This window comes from Ochotona princeps, chromosome 15 (assembly GCF_030435755.1).
Source record: "Ochotona princeps isolate mOchPri1 chromosome 15, mOchPri1.hap1, whole genome shotgun sequence".
Taxonomy (NCBI): domain Eukaryota; kingdom Metazoa; phylum Chordata; class Mammalia; order Lagomorpha; family Ochotonidae; genus Ochotona; species Ochotona princeps.
Window position 1 is genome coordinate 15,916,487 of NC_080846.1, and position 11,823 is coordinate 15,928,309.

Here is an 11,823-nt window from a genome sequence, read left to right on the forward strand (position 1 = left end):
AATAAAACCTGGCTGTATATTAAGAAAACGCATCTTGGGGCTGTGCTGTAGCATCGCATGTGAAGCTGTCTCCCACATGCCTACATGCCACAGACACTGGTTTGAGTCTCAGCTGCCCCTCTCCCAGTCCAGTTCCCTGTTAATCTACCTGGGAAAGTAGTACAAGATGGCCCCAAGTGCTTGCGCCCCGGCACCCACATGGGAGTCTCATGGCCATTGCAGCCATTTGGCAAGTGAACCAGTGGATGGGAGATCTCTCTCTGACTCCCCCTCTCCCTCCCTGTGTGTGTGTGTGTGTGTGTGTGTGTGTGTGTGTGTGTATCTCCCTGCAACTCTGCTTTTCAAATAAATATAATAAATATTTTTCAAAAAGAATACATGTCTGTTCCTAATGTTAACATTTTGACCCTAATTCCTACCCAATACCAACCCCAACACGCCCATGCTGAGGAATTCTTGACTTTTCCTAAAGCTGCATTGGCTCTCACAGGTGCCTCAGCCCCTCCCAGACACAGGAGCCAGCTCCAGATTCCAGCCCACAACTTTTTCCAGACAGAAGAGAAGGGTTGCAGTGCTTTCTGAGCCACGTGACCGCTCACACTCCAGCTCACCCCTGGCAGCTTCAGATGTTTCCTGTGGGTCACACAGAAGTCACAAACTATAAGACTGCCTGGGGGGGTCATGCTGGTTACCACTTGCTCTTCTGCCCCTCCCCAGGGTGTTCCCTGTGAGCTGTGTTCTAGGGCCAAGGAAACCGAAAGTCTACCAGGTACTATACAAAGCAGAACCTTTCAACAACCACTGGTTTTCCGCACGATGCCTCCAAGAACCATGGTTTTTTTTTTTATTTGATGTTCTCACCCAACCCTGAGCCTCACCCCATTCCTAAACTTCTCCATCCTCCTAAACTTCTTCTTCTTTTTTTTAAGATTTATTATTATTGGAAAGCCGGATATACAGAGAGGAGGAGAGACAAAGAGGAAGATCTTCCATCCGATGTTTCACTCCCCAAGTGAGCCGCAACAGCCGGTGCGCACCGATCTGATGCCAGGAGCCAGGAACCTCTTCCAGGTCTCTCACGTGGGTGCAGGGTACCAAAGCTTTGGGCCGTCCTCGACTGCTTTCCCAGGCCACAAGCAGGGAGCTGGATGGGAAGTGGAGCTGCCGGGATTAGAACCGGCGCCCATATGGGATCCCGGCGCGTTCAAGGCGAGGACTTTAGCCGCTAGGTCACGCCGCCGGACCCATCCTCCTAAACTTCTGAGCTGAAGGCCCAACCTCAGGTCATTCCAACCCTAGGAACAACCTCAGCTGATCTTTTGTCCCTGACCCACTCTTGCTGACCAGGCCTCGGCCTCACCTGCAGATGCCATGAAGTTTGCTTCCTGCCAGATGCAGCCAGAGTCTGTTTTTCCTGATTAGCCAAGTCCAGTCCCAGTCCCCAGACAGTTCCTGTTTGACCCTGTATGTGGAGTGCCTGTATGTGGCACATCTTCTATACACGAGTACTTTGCTATCCCCCTCCTGTAGACAAGCCCTGGCATCCGGTGGGTCCGCTTCTGAGAGCTTCTGAGAGGCAAAAAGGAACAAAGACACTCAGCCCGGTGGCTCCTTCATCTTCCCCAGCCAAGATTTCCTAGCACAGTGCCTGCCTCTCCAACTGGAATGCACATAGCAACAATCTGGAGATCTTTCTAAAAGAACAGGTGCAGGGGGCGGGCAGCCAGAGCCACAGTTTAGACATGGGTTGGGACACCAGGATTCCACATCTGTGTCTGGTTTGAGTCCCTATGCCACTCCTGTTCCCAGCTCTCTGCTGATGTGCACCTGCAAGGCAGCAGGTGGTGGCTCAAGTACTCGGGTCCCTGACACCCATACAAAAGACCCAAATGGGTTCCCAGCTCTTAGTTTCTGCCTGGCCTAGCACCAGCTGCTGCAAGAAGTTGAGGAGTGTGCCTGGCATGATAGCCTAGTGGCTAAAGTCCTCGCCTTGCATGCACCAGAATTCCATATGGGTGCCAGTTCCCTTCCAGATCCCTGCCTGTGGCCTGGGAAAACAGTTGGAGACAGCCCAAGGCCTTGGGACCCTGCACCCACACGGGAGACCCAGAAGAGGCTCCGGGTTCCTAGCTTTGGATCAGCACAGCTCTGGCTGTTGTAGCCATTTGGGGAATGAATCAACAGATGGAAGATCTTCCTCTCTGTCTCTCTTCTTCCTCCTCTGTCCCTCCCTGTATATCTGACTTCGCAATAAAAATAAACAAATCTTAAAAAAAAAAGAAGTTGGGCCCGGCGGAAGATCTTCCTCTCTGTCTCTCTTCTTCCTCCTCTGTCCCTCCCTGTATATCTGACTTCGCAATAAAAATAAACAAATCTTAAAAAAAAAAGAAGTTGGGCCCGGCGGCGTGGCCTAGCGGCTAAAGTCCTCGCCTTGAACGTGCCGGGATCCCATATGGGCGCCGGTTCTAATCCCGGCAGCTCCACTTCCCATCCAGCTCCCTGCTTGTGGCCTGGGAAAGCAGTCGAGGACGGCCCAATGCCTTGGGACACTGCACCCGCGTGGGAGACCCGGAGGAGGTTCCGGGTTCCCGGCTTCGGATCGGCGCGCATCGGCCCGTTGCGGCTCACTTGGGGAGTGAGTCATCGGACGGAAGATCTTCCTCTCTGTCTCTCCTCGTCTCTGTATATCTGGCTGTAATAAAATGAATAAATCTTTAAAAAAAAAAAAAAAAAAAAAAGAAGTTGGAGAGTGAAGCAGTGGATGAAAGTGATATGTCTGTCAATCTCTATCATAGATAGATGATAGATGGCTGATAGATATTGTGGATGGAGGATAAATCTGCCCCGCTGTTTTCCAAACAAAATTTAACTAAATGATGTTATAAGAAGATGTGGAAAGGGGTAAACATTGTAGCACAGCATGTTAAGCCACTTCTTGGAATGTCTGAATTCCATTTCAGAGTACCCGTTCGAGTCCCAGCACCCCTACTTCTGAGGCAGCTCCCCCCAGTGATCCTGGGGGGCTACAGATGGTGACCCAAGGCCTTGGGTTCCTGCCACCTATTTGGGAGACCCAAATGGAATTCCTGGCTCCTGGGTTCAGCCTGGCCCAGCCTTAGCTGTTATACACATGAAGAAAGTGAATCAGAGGATGACAGAGCTCTCCTTTCCCTCTTGCTTATTTCTCCCTGCCTCTGCCACTCCGAAGTTCAAATAAATAAATCTTTTCTTAAATAAAAAAGTAGAAAGATTGTTTTCTTATTAAAAAAAAAAAACACAGATTCATCAGGCTTTTGGTGAGCCCCAAGAATCTGCCTTTCTAACACCGAGGTTTGGCCAAAGCTGTTGGCCCAGGAAACACACAGTGAGCCTCAAGTTTCTAGAATACTAATTAGTGCAGTGTTACAGATTGAAAAAGTAGTCCACAGTAACAGCCCTCACTGGCACCAAGGGAAGCGCAGAACTGGCTCCCTCGTGGAATGTTCCCTCACACAGAGCCTGCCCTGCTCAACATTTTCACTAATCCCAGTGGGACTGATCTGAATTTCCCTCAAGAATTCCCTATGTGTGATTTTGCTTGCTTCTCTTCTATTTGGCTCCTTTATAGCACTCATTCATTCTGCAAACATCATTGATTATTACTCTATGGGGCTGTAGGAATATATCAGGGGTTGTCCTTGCAGTGAATAAGCCAACAGGCCCTTAAAGAAGAGAGATGAGCTTAACCAAGAAAGGAAGCAGAGCCACACAGCACGGGGAACCTGCATGGCAGAGCAGCTGCCCAGTAGAGGCCCTGTGGCAGGACAGGCGCTGCCCACACCTAGGTTGCCAGAGGGCAGTGGGCAAGGGAGGAAGCTTCCAGGAGGAAGCTAAGCTATGGATCAGAGGCCAATCCCCAAGGACTTTAACCTGTCACATCAAAGCACTTGGGCTTTAGCCTACAGACTATGAGGAAACAATTTGAGATTTTAAATGAGGTCTTGCCTGGTCGTGGTCCAACTTAGATAAATCATGTTTGGTAGCTGCATGGAAGAATGGGATGGAACTAAAATGAGCAGGAGTGGAACCCAGTTGATGTGGGCCTGAGCTGAAGCGCTGGGGGAGGAGGAAACAGAGCCAAGCTGTGTTTAGAAAGTGTTTGGAAACACACAGCAGCATCTCAAGATGAGTTGTAAGGGACGGATATGGTTAGCGAACAGAGTGAAGACGTGCCCCCCACACACACACCAAGTCTTTGATTTGGGGGAAACTGATGCATCAACCAGATCAAAGCCAACAGAATGAGCAACCAGTCTGGAGTGTGACACCACATCCCACCTCTGTGCAGATGGAAAAACTCTTCAAAGTTCCAGATCCATCTAAGGTCACTGCTCCCTGGACATAGCCACATCTACGTCAGCACACCAAAACCAAACAAACCTTATTTCAAAACAGCATCTCCATGTTCCAAGAAACTGAATCCACTGGCTGGAGTGAGACTCTTTAGAGCAATCTGCTAAGAATGAGCAGCGCGTGGTGGTTTTCCAGAATTAGTGGGAAGAGGCTGTTATTGATGGTACAGTTTTGGTTTAGAAAGATTCAACAGGTCCAGGAATGGATGATGGTATATTCTGCCTATGATACCCCATTTAAGGTACAGTGTCACAGGCATTGCAAGCATGTAGTACAAGAGTTGTCAGCTGAGTCACTTGCCTCCCATATCCAAGTGTCTGGTGGGATTCCAACTACACTGCTTCTGAGCTATCTTCCTTCTAGCACACAGTCAGGGAGGCAGCAAGTGATGGCCAGGTAACTGGGTCCCTGCCACCCACTTTTATGTTTAAAGATTTATTTATTTTTATTGGAAAGGCAAATTTACAAGTGAAGGAGAAACAGAGAGAAGGATCTTCCATACACTGGTTCTCTCCCCAAGTAGCCACAACGGCTGTCGGTGCTGAGCCAATCTGCAGCCAGACGCTTCTTCCAGGTCTCCTGCGTGGGTGCAGGGTCCCAAGGCCTTGGGTCGTCCTAAACTGCTTTCCCAGGCCACAAGCAGGGAGCTGGAAGAGAAGTAGGGTAGCCAGGACACAAACTGGTGTCCATATGGAATCCTGGTGCATGCAAGGCGAGGACTTTAGCCACTAAGCTACCACACTGGGCCCCCTGCCACCCATTTGAGAGACTCTGATTAAGTTGCAAGCTCCCGGCTCTGGCCTGACCCAGCCCTGGATGCTGTAAGCATGCGGGATATGAACCAGTGAATGGGCCTCATACTATTCCATCCAGTAAACACACACACATCAAGTGGTCCCTGAGGGAAGCACCGGTTCTAATCCCAGTCACTCCACTTCCCATCCAGCTCCCTGCTTGTGACCTGGGAAAGCAGTCGAGGACGGCACAAAGCCCTGGGACCCTGCCCCTGCATGGGAGACCTGGAAAAAGCTCCTGGCTTCAGATCTGCTCAGCTCCAGCCGTTGTGACCACTTGAGGAGTAAACCAGCAGACAGAGATCTTTCTTGCTGTCTCTCCTCTCTGTAAAGCCGCCTTTCCAATAAAAATAAATTAATCTTTTTTAAAAAATAAAAAAATCTAAAATAACATAAATACACAGCGGAACTTCACCTAGACATAACAAGGATGAAATCCTAACACAAACTACAGTGTGGAGGCACCTGGGAAGCACTGTGCTGAGTGCAAGAAGCTAGCGCCAAGGTCACCAAGGCCATATCATGGGACTCCACAGCACGAAGTGTCCAGAGCAGCTAAGTTCCCGGGGACACAGAGTCAGTTGGAGATGCTAGGGGTGGAGGCGGAAGGAATGTCAATGATTGTAATGTACAAAGATTTCCCTTTAGAGTGATGAAAATGTTCTAACACTGATTGACATGGTGGTTGCACAACTCTGCAAATAAACTGGAACCTACTGAATTGCACCATTTAAATGGTACATTTTATAGTATATGATTATATATCAATAAAGCTCTTCTGTTTAAAAATCAGCCAGGGTGAGAAACTGAGAAGGTGAGGGGGAAGAAATAACACAGATAGATATGGACAATCGTAACAACACACACACTGTTGTCACAAGTGGAGACTGAGGGGAGAAGATGCAGGCAAAATGTAGGTAGTCCTGTGTTAGAAAATAGAAATTGATCTGTGATAGCTCCTATCACAAGGTGTAGGAACATTCATCAACTGAAAGTAAAGATAGAAAAGGGGGCAAGACGGAGGATTTGGGAGAGTGCAACTCAAAGTTGATTGATACAGCAGATCAATTTATCTCAGCTCGGAAGTCTACATCTTCATTCGCGGGTAAATGAGTCGAGATGCAGTCAGGCAAGCAGAAACCACTGGAGGGGTTTCAGATAGAAGAAATGCAAGGTCAAGAACTGGTAACAAAGGTGTAATGAGCATGGAACAACAACAGGAAGCCACTGGAGGTGGGAGGGATGCAGAATGGAGGAAGGAATGAGCCCCAGAAAGCCTAAAACAGTGGTGCTTGGTTATCACTGGCCTCATTGTAACAGGTTCTGGTGCTATGGCACAGTGCACAAAGCTGCTGCTTGGGATACCTACTACCTGGATCAGAGCACCAATCCACTTCCATTCCAGCTCCCTGCTAAGGGAGTTCCATATTCCTAGCTGCAGCCCAGCCCAACCTTGTTTGTTACAGCCATGTAAGGAATGAACCAGTGCATGGCAAATCTCTCTGTCTCTCCCTCTTTCTCTGTCACTCTTCCTTCCAAATGGATAAAAATAAATCTTTTTTAAAATTATCATGTTTGAGATATGCCCCAAAAGGGCTGCCACAACCAGAGCTGTGGCGGCTGGAAAGGTGCAGTCACTGGTTCAAGCCAGTGAAGCCAAGACCCATCCCTCTCTGCCACTGCTGCCGGTCCTGCCATGCTGTCCAACCAGGAGCAGGTGGAATGCTCTCTTACTCCCATGCTTTGCTCCCTGCCAGTGAAAACCCTGGGAGACAGCAGTGATGGCCTGTCAGCCAAGTCCCTGCTGCCCAAGTGGGAGCTCCAGATAAAGTTCCAGCTGCTTAGCTTTAACCTGGCCCAGCCCCAGCTATGTGGGCATTTGGGCAGTGACCCACTGAAGGAAGATCCTTCTCTTTCTCTTTTGTCTGTCTCTCTCTTTCTCTTTTTCAAAAAAGAGAAATGTATTGAGGCCAGAAGTACAGAACCAGGCTTTTTGCTACAGAGGAGAGATTCTGCATTGCCAATGGAGCCACGATAGCCCAGGCTGGCTGGAAAATATTTCGAGGTTGGCATACCCTAAGGAATCCTAAGATGACTCACCAATAAAGTATTTTTGGTTTAAAGAGAGAGAGAAATGTATTGAAAAGTCCTACTGTGATCCTTAAATAGGTACAATTAATAATATTTTAAAATGTTTAGAGCCAGCATTGTGGCACCATGGGCTAAGTTGCTGCCTATACTGCTGGCATCCAATATAAGCACTGGTGCCAGTCCTGGCTGCTCCACTTCAGATCCAGCTCCCTGTTAATGCACTGGAAAACTAGAAGAAGACAGCCCCAGGACTTGAGAGACCTGAATGGAATTCCAGGTCCCTGGCTTTGGCTGAACCAGCCCTGGCTATTATGGCTGTTTGGGAAGAGAACAAACAGATGGAAGATCTCTCTGTGTGTATCTCTCTGCCTTTCTCTCCTTATTTCTGTCCCTCTGTAACTTTGCCTTTCAGATAAATAAATTCTTTTGAAAACACTTTTTAACCAAACTTACAGAAATCAAAAAATGACTCTATGTGCTACTCACAGGCAATTGAAGACAGAAATGAAGAGCACACTGCAGACTCTGGGGGGCTTTACTGGGATGCCCACCTGTTCTGTCTCTTCATTACTTCTTGGCGTTAAACTTGGGTAGCAAGCTCACTGCTAACAACAAAAACAAAGAATAGACTCCTTATAGTAATCAAATAAAGGTGTAATAACCAACAATAAATTTAAGAGATGTTCTACATCTACATGAACATATCTTTAAAATACTTCCCTTGGGCTCAGCATTGTGGCATAACAGGGAAAGCCAACAGCTGCAATGCCAGCATCCTGTATGGGACACTGATTCAAGACCCAGCTGCTCCATTTTCCATCCAGTTCCCTGCTAATGTGTCTTGGAAAGCAACAGAAGATGATGCAAGCGCTTGAGCCACTGTACCAACCCAGGAGCCCTGGAAAAAATTCCTGGCTCCAGTCTTCAGCCTGGCCTATCCCCAGCCGTTGCAGCTGGAAGATCTCTCTATAACTCTGCTTTTCAAATACATACACATTTTTTAAATAAAATAAATTATTTCCCTCACTACCAATTCCTGGGGAAATGCCTCCAAGGCAGTGGATGGAAGGTCTCTCCTCTCTCCTCTCCTCTGCCTTTCAAATAAGCAAAAATTAATTAAAATTAACTAATTGATTGATTTGCAAGAAAGTGAAAACACCTGCCCCTGAGAATGCCAAGTTAACGGCACAGCCCAGACTAGAACCTGGGCACCTGTCTCTCCTCCACTCTGCCCTTTATTTCCTCCTCCTTCTATTTCTGAGGCCTCACGGCCTCAAATGTGATCACAGACACCAACCAGTTCCAAAAGTGCTCTTCCTGTGGCTGTTAGGCTCTCTCCTGCTTCTAACCGTTCATGCCTAACCCTGAACACTTTGTTTGTGGGGCAAAGGCTTGGGGCTGTGCTGTGAGAACCTGACCAGAATTTTCAGCTTGCACAACCTGAGCCATTCTGAGGGCAGCATGAGACCAGGACATGCCCCCATGAGTCAGCACTCAGCCCTCCCTTCCCCCCTCGACTCCCCAGGAGGCCAAGATTTTTAGAAGGCTACCCTGTTCCCCCTTCTGCTCCTCTCCGAGGTGATTCAGCACACCCCACCCTGTGCCTTAGGATGCAGAAACACACGCACCAGCTGTCGCTTCAAGGCACATAAAGCTGGAGGAGCCTGTGGGGCCAAGGCCGCAGTGCCCTCTGGAGGGCTTCCACCCAACACACTCCGCCCAGCACAGAGGCATTTGCTCGGGATCAAAGTCCTACCACAAGAGGCCGCGCAGAGACTGGACAGCCCGGGGCCTGGCAACAGCCGGGCTCAGAGCCACCCCACCATGGACGCCCTGGTGCGCCTCCTGCAGCTGCTGGTGCTGCTGCTGACCCTGCCACTGCACTTGATGGCTCTGCTCGGCTGCTGGCAGCCGCTCTGCAAAAGCTACTTCCCCTACCTCATGGCTGTGCTGGCTGACAAGACCAACCGCAGGATGGAGAGCAAGAAACGGGAGCTATTCAGTCAGATAAAGAAAATCAAGGGGGCCTCTGGGAAGGTAGCCTTGCTGGAGCTGGGCTGTGGCACAGGTGCCAATTTCCAGTTCTACCCTCCTGGCTGCAAAGTCACCTGCCTGGATCCGAACCCCAAGTTCGAGAAGTTCCTGATGAAGAGCATGGCCGCGAACAAGCACCTGCAGTATGAGCGGTTCGTGGTGGCTCCGGGGGAAGACATGCACGAGGTGGCCGACAACTCCATGGATGTGGTGGTCTGCACACTGGTGCTGTGCTCTGTGCAGAGCCCAAAGAAGGTCCTGCAGGAGGTGCGGAGGGTGCTGAGACCGGTGAGCAGGACATGGGGGACTGAATGGGCAAGCGTGGGGCACCCCAGCATGGGGGGCCCCTAGAACAGGGAACCTGATGCCCAGCACCTAAGATACCCTGTCTACCTCCATCTACCAGTGAGGGAGAGATAGGACTAGGAAGGGACGCATCAGGACCTGTGACAGGTAGATGGGGATGGGGGTGGGTCATCAACAACACTTAAGGAAGTAATGTTGAAATGGGGATCGAGGGGCAGGCATTTGACCAAGCACTTAAGACATACGTCCTACATCCAGAGAGCCCAGGTTCAGCGTCTACCCCTGACTCCTCTCTAGCTGAGGCAGACTGGGGAGGCAGCAATGACAGCTCAAATAACTGGGTTTCTACCCTCCACATGGGAAGCCTGGATTGAGTTCCTAGCCTCTGGCATTAGCGCCAGCCCAGCCCTGGCTATCATGGGCATTTGGGAAGTGAACTGTCACATACAAGTTCTCGTGCACTCTCTCTCCCTGTCTTAAATAAAATTTTAAAATTGAGATATGGAGGAGTAAGCAGTGGGCAGAGATGGTGGGAAAAGAAAATGTCCCATGTAGAGCTATCATGGGGAGTCAAGGTTGAGATGCTTGGCCTGCGTGTAGAAAGTTCAGGACAGTTTTTGAGGCTGCAGCATGAACGACTGAGGGGAGAATGGAAGAAGGCGCCACTGCTGAAGAAAGAGAAACCTCCTTCTTGTGGTCTTCTGAGATGAGAAGGGCTGCTGAGAGCCTGAGCAGAGACGCCAGCTGGGCAGGGAGGAGTTGGGCCCGAAGGTCAGACCGACAGCAGAGATACAGACAGCCCTCACCAGCCTGCACCGCTAACTCAGAGTATGGGGTCACTGAGCCCACCCCTTCTGGGAGAAGCCCAGAGCTGGTCAGGGTCAGCCCTGGGGTCTCCCTGAGTTGCTCAGGAAGATGTCCAGGAAGCCACTGGTGTATTAGTTCCCTGGGAAAGTAGCAGGGGATGGCCCAGGTCCCTGGCCTCCATATGAGGCACCAAAGAGAAGCTCCTGGTTTCAGCCCAGCCCAGCTCTGGCCATTGCAGCCATTTGGGGAGTGAACCAGCAGATAGAAGAGCTCTTTCTCTCTCTTGCTAACTTCAGCTTCCCAATAAAAATTAATAAATCTTAAAAGATTTTTGAGATCTTTGCATACAGTCTTCAAAACCTTCATGAAAAATGCAAGTTATAAAAAACTACATAAATATTTCAGATTTCTTTGCACCGAAATAGATTTTTTCAAAATTTAAGAGGAAGACAGAGCTCCTATCTGCTGACACATTTTTTCAAATGCTCAAAACAGCCATGAATTCGATGTGGGTGCTCCATATGGATGTCAGGAACCCCATTCCTGGAGCCACCATCAAGGTCTCCCAGATGTGCCTTGGCAGGAAGCTGGAGCCAGGAGACTGGAGGGAGTGGGAACTGAATTCAGGCCCTTCCACGTGGGGCATAGGCATCCTAGCTGATAAGCTAAACTCCTAAGCTTATTTTTGCATTTCATTGCTCCACAAACATTTTGAAATACTTGTGCACTTATCTGCATCTCAGGAGAGTTCAGGGCGCGTGTCCCAGTAGAGACCTGGGTGGCAGGTAGGGGATGAGCCAACCCCTCCTGTTTTTCCTCCCCCCGTGCAGCCCTTCCAGTCACCGTACAAAGCTTTCGCTCTATCCCCATCATCTGCATCAGGTTCTGGGTGGTTCTGAACAGAGAACCCCGAGTTTAGGAGCTCCTGGCTTCAGCCTGGGGTTCAGGTTCACCTGGCTGGACCTGAGGGGGTCGCGGGGAGGGGCTGTGAACACAGCAGGTGACATCCACCCTGTGGCCCCTCCAGGGTGGCGTGCTGTTTTTCTTGGAGCATGTGGCTGAGCCGCGGGGCAGCTGGGCCCTGATGTGGCAGCAGGTCCTGGAGCCCACCTGGAAGCACATCGGGGACGGCTGCTTTCTCACCAGAGAGACCTGGAAGGACCTGGAGAAGGCCCAGTTCTCCAACGTCCAAATGGAGCGACAACCGCCTCCCATAAAGTGGCTGCCCGTGGGGCCCCACATCATGGGCAAGGCTGTGAAATAAGCTTCCTCCAAAGCACCTCGCCCATCCCCAGCCCAAGCCACCTTCTATGATAGGGATCTGCTGCAAGAATGAGACCCCACAAACACCCTCGTTCCTCTTCCCCTCACCCCACCCCATGATGAGTAGCTCTGGCTT

At 50.0% G+C, this 11,823-nt stretch overlaps 1 protein-coding gene across 1 annotated transcript; it reads left to right on the forward strand.

Annotated features, from left to right (window-relative positions):
- Window positions 1–8,869: 8,869 nt before the first annotated feature.
- On the forward strand, window positions 8,870–11,798 carry TMT1B (thiol methyltransferase 1B). Its single transcript, XM_004589636.4, has 2 exons — window positions 8,870–9,599; window positions 11,452–11,798. Exons 1-2 carry the CDS (start codon window positions 9,102–9,104, stop codon window positions 11,686–11,688), a joined length of 735 nt encoding a protein of 244 aa, XP_004589693.2. The 5' UTR covers window positions 8,870–9,101; the 3' UTR covers window positions 11,689–11,798.
- The last annotated feature ends 25 nt before the right edge of the window (window positions 11,799–11,823 follow it).

Coding starts and splice junctions, on each gene's coding strand:
- TMT1B (XM_004589636.4), top strand. CDS start 9,102: ATGGACGCCCTGGTGCGCCTCCTGCAGCTGCTGGTGCTGCTGCTGACC. Junction 9,600..11,451: donor TGCGGAGGGTGCTGAGACCG/GTGAGCAGGACA, acceptor TGGCCCCTCCAG/GGTGGCGTGCTGTTTTTCTT.